Consider the following 23,452-nt stretch of genomic DNA (forward strand, 5'->3'; position numbering starts at 1 on the left):
TATAGCATGTTTGAGTTGCCATATATAACAGATATGCACTGCAATGGAGACAATTCTTACATTTCCACCATGTTCAGAGTAGCACTGGTTGCTGAGGGCCAGTGACCTGACAAATTCAAAGAAGACAGATTTAAACTAGATGAATTAACAAATCTGAACTGCCAGAGTATAAACTAAACACCACTTGATTGCAAAGGATAGCAGAGTCACAAGTCTGAGCCCAGGATTAACTTTATGGATCCATTTTTAATACTTTTATTCCACCTTCCTTTTTCCAATAAATACTTAATTCAACATCAGTGTACAGTATTTGCTCGAGTCTAATGCCCCATCAAATCTAATGTGCACTTCAATTTTCAGAACCTTGAAACCAAAAAAGTATTTGTTGGTGAATGTAAATTTGCCATCAAATCTAATGTGCACCTTAATTTTCACGTGATTTGGCCAAAAAAGGTATGCATTAGATTTGAGTAACTACAATAATTAAAAGTTACAATTCAGAAGTCAGCACAACTCATAAACCAATAAGCTTCATAACAGAGGTTATCAAAATACTGCCCTACCATCTGCTCAAACAATTCAATGAGAATTCTATGAAACATGTTCCCCAGATGTACATTCTCCCTACAGAGAAACAACACTTATGAGTCAGATAATAGCGCTAGAAAATCCCAGACCCCTAAACATTTGATTCTGCTGCCAGATACTGAAATATCTTTCCTGTCCTAACTAATGAAGTTCTCAAAGCAACTTCCACATATAGCACTTGTTCCACATCAACTTGAAGTAAAAGATACCTTTAGAATCACAGTTCCACAAGTTTTATGCAACATTTGTCTGCTTTGTATTATGCTATTGTCGTCTATGACTACCACTTTTTAAAATATTTCTAGACCTGAAATATTTTGCAAATGCCAACAACAACAAAATAACATAGGAATAGAAAAGTTACAAACAAAAAAATATGGTATACTTATAAACACATTACACAGTATTAGAGATACAATGGGGTTTTTCCACAGGAATCAATACCAAGCTCTCAAATAACTATACAGTGGTTTTAACAGAACACTGTTCAGTCGAGAACTGCACTTTTAATACAAGAATATATTTAAAAATAAATCTATATTATAGCATGTTCACAATTGCTGAAATACATAGTGATCACTGGCTAGCAATTTAACAGAGCAAACATATCTTTAGTTTCCTTGAATACCCTATTGCAACAAATGAATTCCTCTTTCAATGGAATTCTGACTTCAAAGCTCATTATGAAATCCAGTGAATTAATGATTCCCAGTGGATATGTGGCTTGCTAGAGAAATGCTCAGAGAATTACATCTACATAATGAAGGGGTTGATATAAACTACATAATGAAACCCCTTTTTAAGGGGTTGATATAAACTGCTTAGTCTCATCAACAGACAAAAACATAGCTCAACATGCCTTAAAAAATTATGCTATTTACCTCCATTCATTTTATACAGAGGTAATCACAAAGCTAAAATCATTTCCTATTAAGATTCAGCTAGGAACATTCTCTATTAAGACTGATAGCCAAGTACTGCAGTGCTTCACTGACTTTTAGAAAGCAGTGTCTTCTAACAGATTTTTTTTCATCTGTTCATCATCTCCTTTGCTTTCTCTCTCATGCTGCTGGTTGATTCCTCGCTCACTAGCATTCTGTGGCCCAGGGCTGCCGCATCCATGCATCCTAAGAGCCTACCCCCATGGCTACTTCAGCCTTTATGACTTTGTTTCTATGCATACATTTTTACTATATCTCAATATCTTGTCATACTGTGCATATGCTCTTCCCCAAATTTTCCACTCAGCTCTTTCAATGCAACTCTTCCCATTACTCCCAATTACTCCTAGATGCTTCGTTGTAATTTACTTCCAGGTAGTAGCAGCAGGGGACGTGGGTGGCGCTGTGGGTTAAACCACAGAGCCTAAGACTTGCCGATCAGAAGGTTGGCGGTTCGAATCCCCATGACGGGGTGAGCTCCCGTTGCTCGGTCCCAGCTCCTGCCAGCCTAGCAGTTCGAAAGCACATCAAAGTGCAAGTAGATAAATAGGTACCGCTCTGGTGGGAAGGTAAACGGCGTTTCCGTGCACTGCTCTGGTTCGCCAGAAGCGGCTTAGTCATGCTGGCCACATGACCCGGAAGCTGTACGCCGGCTCCCTTGGCCAATAAAGCGAGATGAGCGCCGCAACCCCAGAGTCGGTCACGACTGGACCAAATAATGGTCAGGGGTCCCTTTACCTTTACCTTAGTAGCAGCAGACATTTCTAAAGCAATTCTAATTGCCTTCTGCCAATACAAAATCTTAACATTCAATCCTTTCTAATATTGCTTCATATCAAATATTGTTCCATAATGCCCACTAGGTCATTTACACACCTTATCACTCATTGTTTATGTGCAGTATTAGTAATGGGTGACTTGCCTGTGTGAGCAAGGCACTATATCATCAGAGCAATCAATATGGGGACCTCCACTCAGAATGACCCATAGGCAGAGATGATGGGAGTTGTAGTCTACAACATCTAGAAGGCATCAAGCTGACTATCCCTGCACTACATATTACACACCACATGTAAAATTTCCATTGAACTTTAAATGTCACCTTATGTCAACTAAAAGCAGTATTTTCAGTAGAGGGAGTTTCCAAATTCATCTAAAAGTCATTAAGTGATAGAAAGTCAATATGCTTTGGACTAGGACCATGGAAAACCAAGTTCAGATCTCTACTCTGCCACAAAGCTCACTAAATGACCCTGGGCCAGTCACAGACTCTAAACCTAACATACCTCACACAGAGTTGTTGCAAGAATAGAATGAATGGTGGGAAGAATCATACGGATTGCCCTAAATTATTTAAAGGAAGGATAAGATAAAAATAATAATGACATGATGACCAACCAAGTATTGTACACGGATATACAACAACCAGTATGAATCAAAATCTGTACACCTGCATTTGTCATAACATTCCCCAGAATATTATTCCCCCATGATGTCAGGTGGTGGAGGGGATGTCTTTTCTTCTCACTCAATGTCCTGTCAAAATATGGTCTATTCAATCAATTATCATTTATCCATAAATGATATGCAACGAATCTCCTTTTCAAAACACTTCTCTATATATATGCAAAGCCAGCATATTGTGTTAAGATCTATGTCTCTCCATAGGATAATTATGATAGACTAAACCTTTGACAGAGTATTTACAGTTGACATTAACAGTTCAGACACATCTCCAGACTTGGACTAATTTTACATAAATAGAAGAGGGAAAGAAGAAAACAAGCAGCTTAGAAAAAGGAGGAACACACACATTTTGACTATTACCAAGAATTATTTGTGAAAAACGTTCCTCAAAAATATTGGCTAATGTGAACTGTTTCTGCTTTGTGCTATTTAAATTCCTTTTAAAACCATTATCATATTCCTTTGAAATTTAAACAGAAATAAAAGATTTGGCAGACAAATCACACTCAGGTCAGCTATGCCTTCATCCCTATAAAAGTGATTTCTCTTGGTGCAAGTTACATAAGTAGATGAGCACCACCATTTGCCTGTATCCTACAGATGTTACTCAACAGTTGCTTTTCCTCTCTAGAACTCCAGTGGTACAGAAAATAAACTCAGCTGCTATAGAAACACTTTCATAGAAGCTTCCGGTTTACACTCACACTGATGTGAAAAGTGACTATTGAAGACTTATGGTGAACAAGGTTCTCCAAAGTGTGGGGATAGCCAGTGTCTGTGCACTGTCTACATGCTAATCAATTAAAATGTTCTAATAACATGGAAAGTGACACTTTGCAACTACCAAGGGAAGAGGGAGCATAAATGTAAAAGGTACCGCTGTGCATTTTATGGGAAATAGAACTTGAGTACTCCATGAGCAAAGGAACAAAGTACATGGTACCTAACACCCTTCACTTTACAATAAGCTCTGCCCCAAAATTCCATCCTTCAAGCAAACCTTAAAAATACAGTCTTAACAGAAACATTGAGATGCTGTGTTTTTTAAGTTATGAAATTTAAACAGTATTAATCACTGCTTTAAGGCTGCAACTCTATGCATACTTACCTAGAAGACAGTCCCACTGAACTCAGCAAGACTTACCGTACTTTTAAGTAAGCATGCCTAAGATTGTGCCTTTAATTGCTGTTTTTATCACATACTGTCTTATTGTGTTATTATGCAAGAACATTATTATTTTAGCATTTTAAACCACTTTGGGAAGTGTTTGACTCAAAAGCTATATAGGATTTCACCAAATAAATAAAATGTAGTCTCACTAAAGAAAGAGCATGTGTGTAACACATTTCCTTCCTCATTCACAGCAGGTACATTTTTGGATGTCAGTCCCTAATGAGCAATATGCACACCTCAAGCAGAATGCCTTTCATTCCCGCCCCCTTTTCATATTTAACAGATGAGGCAACCAATTATCTAAAGATAGAACAAGGTCAGCTCTAGCTGATGCAGTGCAGAACATGCTTCATATATAAATGTAGAAAATCCAAGCTTCTGAATTCTACACAACTATAAATTTCACAACTATAAATTCAAAACCAAGCACTAGATAGCTACAAAATAACATTAACTGTTTCCAAATAGCTTTACCATTAGCTCCCCAAAATTAATTACGGACTAAGCAAAGCAGTAATATTGTCCAAATGCAGAAAAGTTGCAAGAGTAAAAGGATACCCTTTGCACACAAGGATTAAACTCAGATCAGATGCTGAACACAATCTCAGAATGGCTTTTCTACCCTATCCAAGTTAACTGCCAGACCCACTATACAGGAATGGAAAAACAGGTTCTGTTGTATAGAAACTTATTTCCACCTACCTTCTCAACAATAATACACACAGATAAAAGAATTGTATGCAGTACAAGGAAGCTTAAATAAATAACCTGGCAAAATAACAGGCAAAATTTGTTTGAGCATCTGATTGGTGTGGCTTCCAAGTAAATGGTACACATTATGGCACTCTACCATGTTACAGTCTTTGATCGAACAGACCCCTAGGTGTAAGCAAAGTGTACTTCCACCTGCAAAGGGGATCTCCAATTTCTATTGAGAAATAAGGAACATGAAAAGTTTCTTTAGTTAAATGAATGACTAACAACTTTGTGTATACTTTTAAAAGAACCTAATAGAGAGACACATGGTATGTGCACTTTTGTTTGCTTTTTTCAATTGAGTACTGTATACTGGATATTAATGCAATGAAAACCACAACCAAAAACAGTCTTGATAGGAACTTCTGAGGAGAAAACCATAATACTAGCAGAACAATTTTCTGCAACCTCATTCACTTGAAAATATTTGTTGAAACTTAATACAATGTAACAGCAAGAAAGTAAAAATAAATTGTAAAAGTTCAGTGAGATCTTCAGGTAACTGAAAACAGGAAGTGTTGGGCAACTTTTAAGTACAATGCTCAAAACACTTTATCCATCAGCATAGTTAGTCATGCAAGTTTACCAACAATTATCTTCACCTTCTTTTCCTACATTTGTTGATTTGTATCTATTTAAGTTCTCTTGTTGTCAGCACTTCCGGTAAATGAAGTGTTTCAAAATCATCACAACAGGACACAGATAGCCAACTCAAACCACAAAGTATGATTGTATACAACTGCTAAAATACCATGAGCAGCTAATAATTGAGAGCAGTCTTTTGAGGTCCTCTCCATTTTGTAACCAGGGACCATGCCACTAAAAACGTTATTACCATTCAAAGCTTAAAAGTCCAAACATTTTAATACATAAGATTTTATTATGTACACCACAAGGAGAGTCAGATGCTTTATCAAAAGCACATTTTATTTCAGTACTCACATGTGACACACTTTTATGCATGCTTAAAAACTGAGATTCGCTCTCCCCCCCCCCCCCCGCAAACTGAAATTCTTCCATGTTTTTCCTGCTGAAAAGGCTGAAGTTAGCAGGTGTGCTGGAATAGGTGGAACAAAGGGGTCAGTGTTCCAAAACCCTGAGAACTACTCATGGCTTGAACATTTGTGTCAATTAAGAGTTTCTTGCATGAAAGGATTTTAATTCAGCAAGTTCAAAAGCCTATGTCATAACATAACCAGCTCGCAAAATTGAATCTAGAGAGTAATTGCTGCCTTCTTAATTCTACTAGCTCAATATAGTAAGAGAGATCTTGACAACTTTACTAGCAAGAACCAACCTACAGTAAACACAGCATGGCTGCCAAAAAAACAGTTTCCTCAGGGCACATTCTCCCCTTTCCCTTTGTGATGTAATGCCATCACATACATATTTCCCAATTCCTTCCACCTAATAATGTGGAGCAGTAACAGCAATATGAAAAACATGACACAATCATTTTGAGAACTTTACCAAAGGCTTCTCCACATTTGAACATTATTTAGCTCTTAATGCACTTTTCTCTCATTCGCATTAGACCAGAGTAGTCCACATTCATACAAAACTGAATTTGTTTTCCTGTTCATACCAGCAGGCATTCCCTTTTATGCTTGCCCCTGCCTTCTAATTTGTTGGTTCTATTATGTTGATTACCTACAGGGCTTGTGCACAGACAACTGCATGGACCTTATTTAAAACATCCCCACCAAGGAAGTATGGAAAAGCACAGTCAAGCAACTGTAAATTCTCAACACACACACATTTGCAGTTTCCTGGTTTTGTGCAAATTTGAGGGATCAAGATATATGCTAGCTACTGTGTACAGTACTGCACTGGAAGCAGTTATGAGAAGGGACAGGGGAAAAAATGAAAGCATTGGACAAGTACTGGGCACAGAAAGTGATGACTGATCCACCCACACTGAAGCAAATAATCTGTGACCCCATGTGGAACATTCTAGAGCCCAATTTTCCCCATCTTATTATATTATCCCATTACTGGGTAAACTCAAATATACAGGGGAAAAACATTAAGATTTGTGTTGTTTGAGGGTAAAATAATATGGAACACACATGTTAAACGGGAATACAAACAACAGCAAATATACAACTCTGTGTGTACAAACTACAATTCTAATTACTTTGGAGCTGTTAGATCAAGGATTGAGGCTGAATCCTGACAAGACAGAAGTACTGTTCTTGGGGGACAGGGGGCAGGCTGGTGTGGAGGACTCCGTGGTCCTGAATAGAGTAATTGTGCCCCTGAAGGACCATGTGCGCAGCCTGGGAGTCACTTTGGACTCACAGCTGTCCATGGAGGTGCAGGTTAATTCTGTGTCCAGGACAGCTGTCTACCAGCTCCATCTGGTACGCAGGCTGAGACCCTACCTGCCCGCAGACTGTCTTGCCAGAGTGGTACATGATCTAGTTATCTCCCACTTGGACTACTGCCATGCACTCTATGTGGGGCTACCTTTGAAGGTGACTCAGAAACTGCAATTAATCCAGAATGCGGCAGCTAGACTGGTGACTGGGAGTGGCGACCGAGACAATATAACACCGGTCCTGAGAGATCTGCATTGGCTCCCAGTACGTTTCCGAGCACAATTCAAAGTGTTGGTTGTGATCTTTAAAGTCCTAAACAGCCTCGATCCTGTATACCTGAAGGAGCGTCTCCACCCCCATCGTCCAGCCCAGACACTAAGGTCCAACACCAAGGGCCTTCTGGCAGTTCCCTCACTGCGAGAAGTGAGGTTACAGGGAACCAGGCAGAGGGCCTTCTCGGTAGTGGCGCCTGCCCTGTGGAACGCCCTCCCAGCAGATATCAAGGCAATAAGCAACTATTTTACTTTTAAAAGACAACTGTAGGCAGCCCTGTTTTGGGAAGTTTTTAATGTTTGATGTTGTATTGTGTTTTTGATATTTGGTTGGAGGCCACCCAGAGTGGCTGGGGAAGCCCAGCCAGATGGGTGGGGTATAAATAATAAATAATAAATTTATTATTATTATTATTATTATCCTTTTAAAAACCAGGATAACTAGAGTATAAAACTCTAGAGTATCAAGTCTGTGGTAAACATCTCAGTGATTGGGATGATGTGCCAACCAATAATGTCAATCTACTAACATTGTTAGTCCTTTACTTTTATCCTATACATTCTTTATTCATTAAAGAAGTACTGAATGCAAGATAATTTCATTTTACTTCAAGTTTTAGCCTACAAGGCCACAAATGTAGTGATCTGCCAAGAACAAGAAAACCAGGGCAGCAGCAGTCCCCAATAACCTTTCAGAAACTGGTATTTCTTGCCTGTATTTTCAACTTTATTTTTAAATAAAAAATGCCTACAAAGAAAGGAAATAGCAATGGTTTTTAAACTCATCAGGATTTGAATCCCAACATATGCTCTTGAAATTTACTTCAAATACATGAAATTTATGACAGAAAGAATGTGTGGAAATTGTGCCACTGAATAAAGTGAGACTTCCTTCCAGGTAGCCCCACAAAGAATGAAGTAATATATTTGAACAAAATAGGCATCACTGCATTCATTTTGGTAAGTCGTTTATCATTTACTTTCTAAATGGTAAATAAACCAGAAGTGTGCATGCACATGAAAGCTCATACCAGTAACTAACTTTGTTGGTCTCTAAGGTGGTACTAGAAGCATTTTTATTTATTTTATTTTATTTTGCTTCAAACTGAGTCATGAGAACACGTAAAATTATCAAAAGGATTATTTGAGAGAATATTTATTTCTATAAAGGTGACCTACAGCCCCAATCCATATATATTTTGATTTCATTACCATTTCAAGGCTTTTCTGAATCAGCTTACAACTTTCTACTTTATAGTTCCACCAGGTTCTACCAACTAGAATAAAGTTATTCCTACAGTCAAAGAGCTATTTCAGGTTTTAAAATGGAACATTCCAACACACCCTGAGTTCTTGAAAGGGACAAAAAGTTGACTTACATTTTTAACAGTCCAATTCTATGTACAATAAGCCCACAACTTACGTGGGGGTTAAATTGTGGGGATCACACCTACAGCCCAAATCGTGTATAGTCAAAACACATTGGGTTCAATGACAGGTGGGATTGTCAAAGTCTTTTTCCTGAACTCCCACCCCCTTTCCTTTCTTTTAAAAAAAATAATATTATTTTGACAAAGCTGAATGCACACAAGTTAAATGAGCGCAAGTTGTGGGCTTACTGTATGTCTACTCTAAAGTAAGTACAATTATCAGCATGCTATATTACATCATAACTCTTTTTGCCAAAACATAAACGAACATATGTTCATCAACCATTGCTTATCTATCTCCTGCTTTCATTTGCTCCATTGAAACACACTATGGACACAAATCATTTCCCTTCAGATGTAGCACTCAAATGCAGACGATTTCCACAGTGTAGCTGAAGTCCTCCCCACTATACATACACATAAGCAGTTATATGGGCCATTAGGGGAGAACAGTAGACCTTGGAACACTTGCCATATCCCATTCAGCATTCTCCCTCTATTTGGTGGATGGAGAAGCAAAATGGTGGGTTGCATGGAAAGATGGTAGGTGTGCACTGGCCCTACTATTCTCACTGTCACGCTGCCTGTCTGAACACAGGTAGAGGAGAAAACAGATCTTGTAAGTCTAACAGGGTTCCTCTGCATGTGAGAGTGCATTGTATCCACAGTGGACTAGATTCTGTCTAAAATTTCCAAGATATATTCAGGGTTAAAATGTGATTTCTAAATTGTTAAAATAAACACATACACATTAGGGGGAAATACACCTATGGGAGAATGAAAAGATACACATAGGGGATATCTTCCACATGTTTTGCCTTCATCATTAATACTTTATATGCCACATCCTGCTCACAATCCTGGCCTGACATCTTGTTAGTCATGTTGCAGTGGCACAAAGGTTAGGAGCCCCTTATCCCCATTAATTTCAGGACTGACAATTTAGCCATATTTAAACACTGAGCCTGTTCAGTTTGTACCAACCAGTGATAAAAGGCAAAATATAAATCTCGTTGAAAGGTTTCTCTATAAAACCAGTATGAAATGAACAGACTCAGATATCTGAACTTAGGTAAACCATCAGAACTTAAGTAAACCAAGAACTTAGTTGGCTGTCTTAAAGATGCACTGAAATAGTCTTACAGTGCAATCCTATGCATGTCAATTTATGAAACTTAATCCAGGTAAGTGTACATAGACTGTAGCATTGGAGGCACCTACTGAGACAGTGCAAGACTGAAAAGAAATAACTGAAATAACTCTGTAGTTATGCAAGAGAAAGTTTAATATTGAAATAGCAAATGAAATTACAATAAGGGTAAAGTATCATCCTTTATTCAGTTGGTAAAATCCAAAACAAAATGACCAAAATATTTCCAGTGTTGCCAACCAAGTGCATTCCCTTCAGTCTGAATTTTTCTTTTGAACTAATATAAAAGGCCAACTGGGGCCTTACTGATATAAGCTACCTTTTAAAGCATGTTGCTACAGTGTTTTCAGTCTGCAGATACTTAACGGTTGCAGTGCTAATGCAGTCCTGGTGTTCTGGATTTAGCTTTCTGCGCCATTTATGTTGGCCCTATCTCTACACTAAAGCTAAATTTTTTTACTGTGTCACTTCTTTCCTTTTTAAAAAATATATATGGCAGCAAGACAATAAAATAAAGTTCACTTTATTTGGCACAGAACACAGTTACCCTAGCCTAATGGACTAGATGATGCTGAAATCCAGCCAGTTTTCTTGCTGCTGACCAACAGTTTTCCTTTCCTATCATTCCAATATGCAGGTCAGAGGCCCATTAATAAAAATGCAGCTTTTCCTGGGCCTTACTACAGACAACCAGAACCCCAGGGAACTGTGTAAATATAGTCACAGTTAAAAGGTCAAGCAAGGACATAATAACATTCCACTAAAGCAAGATAGTAAGAACCAGTAACAACATTCATTAAAAAAGAAAACTAAGATATAGTTTGACTCACATCCAAACAATAAACACCAGATGTGTGTGTGTGTGTGTATTCATGTGTGTGTGCGCGTGCACGTACGAGCATGCGCATGTCTGTGTACTCCCATTGATCTAGGTGCATTTTGTGACAGGGAATTTCATTAGCACGAGCAGAATGGAAGGAAAAGAGGACCTTTTTCTGCCTTCCCACTTCCAGCTACTCTCTGAAGACTGGAGAAGAGACCCTCTTAAGAATATTAGGGGGGGGGCAGGGAAAAGATTAGACCATGTGAAAAGTGAACATAATATTTTAGCTGCAGTTCATTCATTTTCAGCTCTGTATTCTTGCTATTAAAAAAGTGTACTTAGACATTTTGTTGTTGCGCCCATAATCTAGGTTTAAGGTGTCATTTAGCTCCTAGCTTTCATATCAGAGTTTCTGACACTGCCTAGTGCAACTTGTTAATGGTAAGGGTTTAAGGGTGAGTCATCTCAAAATCAATTAATTGGATTTGTGCACAATTTAAAACTTTAGCCTAAAAAGGACCCCAGAATTGCCCAACAATCATGAAAATGGATGGCAATACATGGCAATACAGACCCCTTAGAAAGCAAGACAGATGGCACTAACTCCAACAAGCAAACTAACACCATAAAGCATTAGCTATTGAGTCAAGGCTATATAGAGGGATCAGGCTTGCGTTAAAAAAAAAAAAAGCTTATTTATCTTTTAACAATTGGCACTAATAACCCATACAGTCACTGTTCCAAATCAGACAGAATCTGTTCACAGCTTAGCACAACCTTAAAAGGGTTATCCTATCAAAATGTACTCTATGAGCCTCATCTTCCAATTCAGATCCTGTTTACCAAGAGCTAATAATCTGACAAAGAATCAAAGCCAATTCCTGACATTCCACAGAACCAGGCCAGAAATGAAATGTACAGATGGATAAAAAAGAAAAACACTTATCACATTGCTGGAGAAGTTCACTGCATTTTTGAGCAACATACATCTGCCAGAAGTACCACAAAGCACTGTGGATTAATAAAAATATGGCAAAAACAGTAAGGAAAGAAAGCAGATGAAATAAATGATTTGTTCTTTCAAGTTAGGATGTGAAGCATCCTAAACAACAAGGTTTGTGCATGACATTATAAAATATGCCCCAAAAAGTATTTTATCTAAATGTTCTCTTCCCAGGGAGAATCACTGGCATACTTTACAATGGGTATCTTAAGCACCACATGCAAAGGAGACTACAGGTTATTGCACCATTATCTCATAGCAATCACAAGCCAATACACCAAATGATATATCTCAGTTCCTTTACAGCAGAGCTCAAAACCCTTACCACAATAAACAAATCGCAACGCCACTACACCCTAACATTTTAATAAGTGTTGAACTTAGCTTGTTCATTAAAGGTTGTTTTGTTTTTGTTTTTTAGCATAGCTATTCAGAAAGCAATGTTGTGGAAATCCAATATCCAAACTGGGAGGGGAGAGATTTTAAACCACAGTGCTAACCGCCCCCTGCCCCCCCCCCAAGATTAAGTATGAAGCTATCAACCTACTGAAATGAATGCTCAAGTCAAACTTAGCAGCAGAGAAGGGCGAAAGACTAAATTAAGCATCCATCTTAATACTAGCACCCATCTAAGGGGTTACAATGCTGGTGGAGATAGGGGGAGGGGAGCCTAGTGATAGTGTTGTGAATGAATGAGAGAAGCTTTTCTTCCCGTAAGTAGAAAAGGGATTAGAGATATCTGAAAACAGCAGATTAGCTGATGTATCTCTCTGTGTAGACAAGAGAAGGAATCTAAAGTAACTCAGTTGTTTGGAGAAGGAGGAGGGGGGCGTTTGGGGAAAACATACACCCTTTTCTAAGAGCCAGAGAATGCTATTCAATTGTAACTACATTGGCCAGGCAGGCGGGCTGTGTGTGTGTGTGTGTGTGTGTGTGTGTGTGTGTGTGATGATACCCACCCGTCACCCTTACAATCACTTAACATCACAGCTCTGTTGACATAGGTGGCTATGACATTTTTTTAAATAAAGGAACACGGAGTGAACTCGCCGCCCGCGATTGTGCTAACAGAGACATTACATTCGATGCATTATATCTCATTTATGGGGCATTGGGAACTCATACTGAGAAGAGCTCCCTATATGTGTAGGCCGAGTTGGCGTGGGGAAACGCAGGGGAAGAGAGGGGTTTGTTTATGGCTGGGCTCTCCTCTCGACGAGAGACAGATAAATTATCCCCAAATGAGATACATGGCGAGGGTGGTGGGGAGAGAGAGAGAGAGAAGCGGAGAGAGAGAGAGAGAGAGAGAGAGGAATACTGTATTGCAAGACCAGCAAGAGGAGATTGAGGTGAGTTTCGGGGGGAAAGCTTCCTGAGCCACGGCTCGGGGCTGCAGAAATACCTGGGGGCTCCTGTCGGCCGGGTTTTTCATGACCGCCTGGCGGAAGTTGTTATCCACGTAGGACGCCATCTCGCCCCTTCTCTGCTCCGGGCCGAATGAGGCGCCCCGGCCCCTCCACTCGTCTCCTGCCGCTCACCAGCGCCTATTCCTGGCCCCGAGGCGAGGCGGGCTTCTCAGAGCCCCCAGCGGCGGGCGCCGAGAGGGAGTTGGGGGAGAGAGGCGGCTCCCGCTGGCCGCCCGTCACTCACTCGGGCCGCCGCTCTTTCCTCCTCGGCGGCGGCGGCGGCGGCGACCAGCCCCTCGGCCTCAGCAGCGCCGCCGCCCGGTCGGGGCCTGTTGCCGGCAGCAGCAGCAGCGACTCCGAGTTCCGCCTCTGCCGGGCTGCCCGGCACTGTCTTCGGCGTCCTGGCCGCCGCCGCGGTCGTCGTCTTCGCCCTGCTTCTCCCGCCTCAGCCGCCGCCGCATCCCCTCAGGCGGCGGGGCGGGAAAGGGGCCGCCGCGTCCTGGCCGCGCTCGGGCTCCGTCTCCGGCCTGGGGAGGGAGGGAGGGAAGGGGCGGCGGAGCTGTGCCTGAGGGGAAGCAGGAGGAGGAGTGTTGTGGTCGGGCAGGCCGAGGCTCACGGCGGGAGCGGCCTCCAGCGCTCGCTCGCGCTTTGTGCTGCTGCAACCATGGTGAGGAGACGGAAGGAGGGAGCAGCGCCCGGCCACACCGGCAGCAGCGGCGGCGGCGGCAAAGACGACGAGGAGGAGGAGCCGCACCGCCTCAGGTTCCCGCCCCTCGAGCCCTGCTGGTCTCCTCAGCCGCAATGCAAAGCGCCGCCGCTCTCCTCGCAGCGGGGTTCAGGCCGCGCTGCCACAAAAGACTCCGGAATGCCTCGCTCCCTCCGAGAGCTGCGCTGCTTCTTATCCCTCTTCCTCGCCTTGTTGTGGTGGTTTGTTTTCTTCGCGCGCTGCCTGGTAGTAGCCCGCTATGGGCAGCCTTGCAGGCGCGAACTTCGAGGGAGGAGGGGGGGAAACGCAACCGCTCTCGCTTGGGGAAGTTTTCGGCAATAAGAAGCCGCTTTCCAGCTTCATTCCGCCGACTGGCAATGCCCCGCTTCACCCGCCACTAGCACGCGCTGGAAGAGGCGGACCCTTGAGAATCGGTTTCTGAAGAGGTTCTCTAGTTTCTGGCATCAGCGGGAGCCACGTGAGAGCCGCTTTGCAGCCTGCGATAACCCCATTCCGTTGAGATATGTTGCAAAGGTGTTGAGAGTGGTCTTCTGGTCGGAGAGGGGGGGGGGGTGTTAGTGCCAGTGTCAGTGTCAGAATGCCAACAATAATGAAGCAGGAGGAAACCTTCGGGATGAAGGCCACCCACATGGTCCGTGGATCGACGAATGTTTCGCCACCCTGCATCAACGTTCAGGGGCAGCATCCTCCCACCTCTTTTAGCTGCACAACAACACTGGGAGGCAAGGCTGAGAGACAGGGATTGGCACAGGGCCGTTCTCTGACTTCTTTACCCAGTGAGCTGCTTCAGTGAGTGGTTCTGAACCTAGGACCTAATCCAGCAGTCTAAAATCCTATACTGGCTCTCTCAAGTGTTCACACAGTGGTAGAGGAAAAACACCAGCAGTGAGGCGTGCAAATGGGACTTCTTGTGCCTCTTGCAAGATTTGCCACATGCCTCTCTAAATTCGGTGAAGAATTTCTGCACCAGCATTGGATACTTTGAGGCAAGGCTCACCCCTATGGTGCCTCTGAGTGCACATGCCTTTCCTGGTTCACCTAAGGTCCCATCCCACCTGAAAGTGTTCTACTGTAGCTGGTTAAAGAGTTCATTGTGTGCTCTTGGTTATGGTGTGTGTGTTCTGTGACCATGGCAGTTTCTCCAGTTTGCACAAAGAGGTTGGCGAGCTGTGGGAAATCGGCTGCTGGCATGAACATTGGCTATGTCTTTAGTTGAACTGGTTGAACTAGATCTTACAGCCAGGTAATGGGGAGTTCCCATGTGAAAACAGTCTCAGGAATATATGATATGTTTACAAACAATGAGCTGGAAGGAACCTTGGAGGTCCAACTCTGTGTCCAACTCTTTGCTCAATGCAAGGTCTGCCATGCAAGATGCAATTATGGTGTAACATCCCTGACCAATGGTCATTCAGTCTCTACTTAAATACCAACAGCAAGAGAGAGCCCACCACCTCTGGACAGTGGAATAGCACACTTGCCATTGGGAAGCTTCCCCTGTTGCCCTGCAATTTCCACTGTTACGTCTCACGATGCCCAATAGTGCAAGAGAGAGCAAAGTCTGTTGCATGTTCTGCATCATAGTGCTTCAGATATTTGAAGACCACTGTGTCCTTAATCTTCTCCAGGAAAAACATACTCAACTCTTTCAACTTTGTCACAGGACTTTGTTTTTAGACCCATGCTGGTCACTTTGTACACATAGCCTTCTTAAAATGTCACCAGAACTGCGCACTTGACTTCAGATATGGTATGACCAGCACACGATAGAGAAGAAATACTATTCCCCATGATTGGCACACTGCTTTTGATTGTGCAGTCTACTCTTTATTTATTTCTTTTTTTAACTAGAGAGAAAGAAAGAGAGAAAAACACCTATCACACTACTAGCTCATGTCCAGCTTGTGATCCACTAAGACACCTAGATCCTTTTCATATGGATAGACCGACTATCTAAAATAAAATGTAGGAGATCGTTCTTCCTGTATGATATCTTCATGCATGATTTTCCTCATGCCTCCCTAATTCTATAGTGATCCATGACATCAAGAGTACAAATGACACCTCCTCCTGAGCTAACCATTGTTCTTCAGACACTGAGATGAAGCCTATCCTTGGCTGCTTTTGTATAGTTTATACCACCAGAAACCTAGCTTATAGCTTATTAGCATTTACCTCCTGAAACTTAGTTCTGCAAATCCCTTTATTATGCCTCAACATCTGTACAAGTTCCTAAATGTGCAAATAAGGCATATGCTCTCTTTTGTTTTGGCAAAACTATTTTGGCTGCCCTACATCAATTGCACCACCTCAATCAGCGAAGCTAGAATGCATTACCGTGCCCTTCCCTAACTTTCAAAGGAGGTTTTTTTTTGTGGCATCTATGATTGGTGCTCTTTGAAAGCAATTCCAAAGCCTTGTTGGATAAACAGATTGCTTATAAACCTCTTGATTAAAAAAAAAGAAATCATCCAAATGGTGTACTGATAAAATTCTAGGTAAAACTTGGCTAAAATCCATGAAAACAAATAGTCACAAAACCATAATTAAATCAATAAAAATTTAAAACAAATAGCACTTACCTTTATAGCGTGCTTTAGAGGTGTTCAGAGTGCTTCACATTCATTATCCTGCAATCCTTACAAAAGCTTTGTAAGATAGGTTTATAAAGTTTATTACCTTTATATTGCATATGCAGGAGAAGGAAGTGCTAAGCCTAAGAAAGAGTGACTTGTTTCAAGTGAGTGCATGGTAGAGGCAAAATTCCAAGTAAGTATTTCCTAGTTTGTCAATCATCTCTTAGTTGGCTATCCTATATTAACTATAATCATGCTACTCATGCAGTTATCTGAATTGTTATTGGCATCTGTATGTCTTGAAAGACAATGGAAGAGTGTGCCATAGGGGGTAAAGTCAAATCACTGGAGAGTTACAGTGCCTGCTGTGGCTGTAGAGCGCAATATGGGAGAGACATGCTTTATTACAGCTGGGGTAGATGAAGGCATCTGGTTTTGCTGATACAGATGCACCATTGTTATTTAGGCTTATGACTAACAGCAGTAAAAGTTAACAATATCTTGCATGTGAGGAGATACAACAAAACCAATAATAAAACAACAGGCTCTGTGCACTAGATATGGGACCCAAAATTTGCAGGGGAAATAGTATGTTGAGCCCATATTTTGAGGGAGGGAGAGAGAGAGTATGTCATTCTCTTGGCATAGCTACTTTTCTCACTCCCCCCACCCCCAAGTTCGCCCACAGCTGACAAATGTCCTTGCAGGAGAGCAAAAGCAAATTTATAATACAATTTAACACCTCATTTTGTATTATGTAATGGATTTTGCTTGTATTAAATTGCTTAAACACTTACATTTGTGCTTGCCATAGCACTGCACATTACCATAGATGTTTAAATAGTAATTACATTTGTTGCAGCAACACTTCTAAGCAAGGTGCAAGTCTGTTAACTGCACTTGCTTCCCATAAACAATTTGTACTTTTTATGCCCTGGCCTGTTACAGAAACAGTCTGTAATGTTAAGGAAGCGCATAACAATCACTTGCTTGTAGTCTAGAACTAGTGCAAGTTAATATGTAATAATAAGTAAAATATATGTAGGAAATATGGTTTTGAAAAGATGGTCCTGAATTGGCCAGCTCAGTTTCTCCATACAAAATCTTTATCCCATTGCATACATAGAAAAATAAAGTTTAGTATGATATCCAAGTCCAAAGTTTACAAAACCTCTGGCTTCCAAGGCCACTGCAAAAAAAAATTCTGTGCATGAGGGCAAGGTGGCGAGAGTTTGCTGTAAGAGATCACAGCTGCCTAACCCACCAATGCTGCCAAGTGCAAGCTAGGAGTGAGTGGGTAGGGGAAACACAGCACAGGCGTGGAAAGCAGATGGTCTCAAGTAAATCCCAGCTCTCTTATCCGAGGCTCACCCCAGGCCTTTGCCTCAGAATCACCTTCTAATATGGCCATCCCTCTCCTCCATGCAGCCTCTCCACTATATTATATATTTAATGCCTCTTCTACTTCTTTCTTCTGTTAATGTATGTCTGGTCTGAACGGAATTGAACTGAGAGTCACAGGTTTCAAGCTCCAGCTTTAGGACTTTAAAAAGTAAGCACCAGCACTTTGAATTAGGCTTGGAAGTGAACGAGGAATCAGCCAAGCGCTTTTAAAACTGGCAAGCTGTGATCCGAAGGAATTTTACCAGTTAAAAATACAGGGAGCAATATTCTTAACTGGAGCTTCTGAGCCATCTTCAAAGGCAGCCCCACATAAAGTACATCATAATCTAACCAAGATGTTATTGGGGTGTAGATTACTCTGGATAGAGTACAGTATATCTTCATTCTATTCATTGAGGGGTTTTTTCTTGTTCAATTCTTCCTGTTGCTTTCCTGACTTCGACATATTTAATGCATGAGCAGCTGAAATGTTTTTCTGAGTAAGATTTTGGAGCAACAAGATGAGCAAGAGAGGCAGTAAATACTCTAGAAGGACCTTGGCCATGGAGAAGAGCAGACCTGGGGCCAGTGATCAGCCAAGACAGGCACTGGTGCACAATCCCAGAGGCTCAGAAGGGCCCCTCACTAGCCTGGCTTGGCAGTTCCACCACTTCCTCCTCACCAGGCCCCTAGTGACTGGGTTTCATTTGGTTTTTTTTTTCTTTTTCTTCAGCAGTCTTATGAAAGATGTCCTGGGAAGAAGAAGGGAAACAAAGGCCAGAACCATCTTGGCAGGCGGGCTGAAGAGAGAATGGGAGAGATGCCTTGAGCTCCAGGGCTGTACTCCTGTAGGGAACAAGACCCTATTGAGATGACTATGCTACTTTTGTAACAGTATAAAGGCTGGGTGCAACCTCTGTTTTCATTATGTTTCCAGTCCATTGCAATAAAACTATGCATTTGCAACACAAAGGAGCTCTAAAGTGGAAGCAGTTTATTTTATTTTTATTGTTTATTAGTCACATCTTCAGAAAAAAACTCAAAGTGACTTACAAAAAAACTTTTAAAAATAAGTTAAAGAGTGCAGCAGCAGCAGTTGCTCAAGCTGTTCTGTCACTACCTAAGATATGCATTCTTTAGGATCAGAGTTGCATTCTGGTTTGTTTTTAGGTTTTTCTTTTCTTTCTTTTTAGGCTGAGCTTTGAGCAACATTCACCTGATGATCTGTTGCCTCTCAGTTTTTCTCCCTCAATTATTCCATAGTTTTCTTATTTCCCACCAACAGCCTAAAACAGATATGGCATTCCCTTATTGATATTCATTACACTAAAAAAAAAAAAAATCTGTTTCCACTTCCAAAAGCAATTAACAACTAAACTAGATAACAGTATGATAATAAAGTATAAAATGCAGTACTGGAGAGAAGTATACCAACCGGAAGCTGAACAATACTTAACTATAAAACACCAGGTTTATTTTATGTGGAATCTCTAGTAAAATTTCATTCCTCATTTTCATAGTCCACGCTGGAGTCAGTAACAGGCTGTTAGTTCCATAGCTAATTTTTCAGCTGAAGAATCACAGAACATTTGTAGTTTCACATCAAGATTACACAAAATGAATGAGGATATGGTAACTGACATGTGGCACCAGTTACGGTATTTAAAGAAGTCAACTGAATCATAATTAGGTCAAAGTGGGTAGGACAGCTTCCCCCAACCTGGTACCTTCCAGCTATTTTGGACTCCAACTCCCATTAGCTGGGCTTTAATGCAGCTGAGTTTTAATCCTTCTGCAAAAGGGTGCCATCCCCTGTAACCATATATGCTTGAAAAGAATGTTATTCCTTCTGCATAAGGCCACATACAAATCACTTACGACAATATATTTATTAGAACTAAGTTAAGGTTACCAGATTTTTTTCAATGAATCCAGGGACACTTTTCAACTTCAATGGATTCTGTATGGGAACTGATTTGTAAATCCAGGGACTGTCTCTGGGAAATGGGGACCTCTGGTAACATTAAACTAAGTGCTATCTATGTACAGTGGTACCTTGGGTTACATACGCTTCAGGTTACAGACTCCACTAATCCAGAAATAGTACCTCAGGTTAAGAACTTTGCTTCAGGATGAGAACAGAAATCGTGCTCCGGCAGCACAGCAGCAGCAGGAGGCCCCATTAGCTAAAGTGGTGCTTCAGGTTAAGAACAGTTTCAGGTTAAGAACGGACCTCCAGAACGAATTAAGTACGTAACCAGAGGTACCACTGTATTTCATTTCTAAACCTTCTATCGGTACAGACCCTTGAATCAATTTCAGTTGTGATTTTATCATTGTATAACCACATTTTCCCAAAGAACTATAGCCTGATATTTTTATGCTAGCATACAGTACATAGGGGAATGCTGGCCTGTTGTTGTCACATACCAGTAATAGAGATACACAGAACTGAAAAGTGCAGTTTAGGTGGAAGTCCTTTTAAAAATCTTTTTTGTAGAATGGGTTGTGTGTCATTTTTCCTTTTTCCTTTCATTCAGCATTTCACAATGGAGAGCCAGACAGTTATTAAACTTCAAGAGAAAAAACAATGGCTATTGAAATGAAATTTTACAAATGCTGAACTTCATTAAACATAAAGGCATTTATTTTCTCAAAAGAGTGATGATTAACATTTAATCATTTCCATTAGTTACTGCTGATTACCAGTAGCTGAATCTGTGCCCTTCATAAGCCCATGAAAGGAGTAAGAATGATGGAAACCAAACTGGACAGAAGAAAAACACTACAGAAAGTCCAGATACTATTGAAGTTAATGGAGAAGTCACCAAAGGTACTGATGAAAGTGGAGTTAAACATTTTCAAACTAGCAGCCCATTACTCCTAGTAGTAGAGCCTTTGAACTTTTAGTTTTCATTGTTTTAAAAATATGAGACATGAAGTTGCTTGGCCATTTTTCCAACTCAGAAAATCTATCTGCAAACTTTTCCTGAATAATTGGCAGAGTCCTCACATGGGTACAGAGTCACTTCTCTCCCCATCTGTTACTCCAACCCCCAGCCCAACTTGCTCACATACACATATACAGGAAAAAAGGGATAGAGCTACACACACACACTTTTCCATGAGGTCTGGGTAAAAGCTGGATCCAGAATTAACATGAATCCTCTTGAATTTCCATGATTTTTACATAGGGTTCCCCCAAACCACCATCAAATTAAAACTTACATATGTAGCTCTAGAGGTCCAGCACTTGCCAGGGAAGCAGTATCACAAAAACGTTGATCCAAAATACTTTTCTTTTTTGTTGGATGCCAGCAAAACCACCAGTAATTCGCAGAACACACCTGTGGACATGAAGGTGTCATATGCTTTCATTGTGGTTTGAGGGGTATCATTGTAAAAAAAGAATGACAAACCATAACAAACCAGTCCAATGATTCATTTTATGTGCCATAGTGATACCACAAATGCCAGATCCATTATTTTTATGGTTCAGAGTATGGAGATAGATGTGATCCATTATTTAATGGTGGCTTTGGGGGCTCCTGCATTAAAACAAAGCAAATTCAAAAGCTTTCAGTTACGTGTGTGAGAGAGTGGGTGGGGGGAGAGTCTTCTTTCTCTGACTTTCCTCTGTGCCCACTCTTTCCGCTGCTTTCTTTACCCCAAGGCTTCCCCCCCCCCAAAAAAAATCACTCTTCATTGCCTCCCACATTACATTTATCAGGCAGTGTGCAGTCCCATTTTAAAAACATTTTATGGGCCATTAGGCAAACTTCAAAGTGAAGTGCTAGCAAGACCCCAGCTGACTACCATCTTTATTTCCAAAATAATGCCTTTGGGCCTACACTGGGGCCAGCGGCATTCTGGAGAAATGAATAGGCCAAACAGCTAGAGCCTCACCAGGACTTTGCTTTGAAGCAAGCCTAGCTGCTTGGAATTTTTAAAAATTAAAATCTTGGGTCACAGGCCTTGTGGACACATATAGAGATCTTTATGCCTCCCATTAAGGAAGGCAGGTATAGAATCGAGTAATCAGAATATAACTTCCCACTTTATTAAACGAAGGTCCTATTTTTCTTATTTCTTCAGTAGTGTTTTTAGAATCAGTTCTACTGATCTGGTGCAAGACACCTGCATGCTGTACTTTGAGGAAGTTCTCCCTTCCTCAGAACATGACCTAGAGAGCACCTGTGACACCCATCTAACCCACAATATCTTCCTCAGAGTGAGGCCAGAGGTGGGCAGACCAGAGAGTCTCACATTGGCCCTTAGCCACTTTTTGAAGTACCAAATGCTACAGGCACAAAAGCAGTGATGGTGGGTGGCAGTGGCATCAGCCATGGGGATGGATAAGGGCATGTGATTCATTAAGATCTTTGCCCATGCATTTTTTTCTTGGATCACCCAGTGAGTAGTGACCAACAGGATCTTGTATTTTCCACGTCCTTCTTGAATACAGACATACAGGACCAATTGCAACCTATCATTTTCCATGTGCATGCCTCTTTGGGTACTGACCAACACAGTACAAGAGAACTTCTGACGGGTGTTCTCTTAGCTAAGAGTGTTATGGCATCTTAAGAGCTATGAGTGACAGCAGCCAAAAGGGAAGGCATGTGGATGGAGGAGCTGAAAGTCAAGCCAATGCCCATGAAGCCTTTAGCCAGTTGATTCACCACTTTTATGACTTCTTCGAATAAGCAAGGAGATATAAAGAAGTGAAACTATAACAGAGAGTTTGCCATATACAGAACAACAAAACAGAGGTTTTTGGTTTTGCAAAGAGTCTTTGGCTTCTGTGAGATTTATTCAATATATTTACTTTCCAGGAGTCATAGGGTGCACCAATAAATTATCCTAAACTAAAAGCACAGGGAGATCTAAATTTAAGTTTTGTCATCAGGCATGGCCAAACTTGGCCCTCCAGCTGTTTTGGGACTACAGTTCCCATAATCCCTGACCACTGGTCCTGTTAACTAGGGATGATGGGAGTTGTAGTCCCAAAACAGCTGGAGGGCTACGTTTGGCCATGCCTGGTCTAGATGCATTAGCACAAAGATAATGCCAGCCCCCCCCCCCATTTATTTGGGTTAGAAATTGAAGTTGTAATCTATACTGCCTTACCTGGGAGTAAACCCCATTCAGCTCAATACAGCTCGCATCTATGTAGACATAGGACTGAGCTGTAAGTCTTTACTATAGAAGAGCATTATGAGCATTTCAGTGAATACTCATAAAATCTTGCTAATCAGAGCTGGTTTTCAAAAATGTTCCTTACAAATGTGCTAAAAGCCAATAATGATAATCCAGTACTGTACTATAGTTCTATGAATGAAACAGGTGCTATCTATGCTGAATATCCTATTAACAATGAACAGAGCATCTCCATGACAACGGTGGGCTATTTAAGTTTCTGCAAACTACTGCCT

At 41.2% G+C, this 23,452-nt stretch overlaps 2 protein-coding genes and 1 long non-coding RNA gene across 17 annotated transcripts in view; 1 reads left to right on the forward strand and 2 right to left on the reverse strand.

The window, feature by feature from the left end:
* The window catches only part of RAPGEF2 (Rap guanine nucleotide exchange factor 2), a 148,689-nt gene extending 135,223 nt beyond the window's left edge, over positions 1-13,466 (reverse strand). For all 10 annotated transcript variants that reach the window (XR_014568045.1, XR_014568046.1, XR_014568047.1 and 7 more), the window contains exon 1: positions 13,328-13,466. Coding sequence is in view for 6 of the 10 variants with exons in the window: in XM_083755303.1 (XP_083611429.1) it covers positions 13,328-13,396 (69 nt within the window). In the remaining 4 variants the exon portion in view is untranslated. The remainder of the gene's footprint in view (positions 1-13,327) is intronic.
* Positions 1-18,991, forward strand: part of LOC310852430 (uncharacterized protein) — a gene marked incomplete at its 5' end in the record, with an annotated part of 71,177 nt that extends 52,186 nt beyond the window's left edge. Inside the window, 3 exons of one of the 5 annotated variants that reach the window (XR_014568099.1) lie at positions 12,896-12,929; positions 16,757-16,827; positions 18,751-18,991. Coding sequence is in view for 1 of the 5 variants with exons in the window: in XM_083755988.1 (XP_083612114.1) it covers positions 13,423-14,379 (957 nt within the window). The other 4 variants (XR_014568100.1, XM_083755988.1, XR_014568101.1 and 1 more) reach the window with 4 other exon arrangements.
* An 87-nt stretch (positions 18,992-19,078) lies between these two features.
* Positions 19,079-23,452, reverse strand: part of LOC310852563 — a 48,980-nt gene continuing 44,606 nt past the window's right edge. For both annotated transcript variants that reach the window (XR_014568267.1, XR_014568268.1), the window contains exon 3: positions 19,079-19,303. This is a non-coding gene — a long non-coding RNA (uncharacterized lncRNA). The remainder of the gene's footprint in view (positions 19,304-23,452) is intronic.

Source organism: Podarcis gaigeae, assembly GCF_964106915.1.
Source record: "Podarcis gaigeae genome assembly, chromosome: 9".
In the NCBI taxonomy this organism is placed as follows: Eukaryota; Metazoa; Chordata; class Lepidosauria; order Squamata; family Lacertidae; genus Podarcis; species Podarcis gaigeae.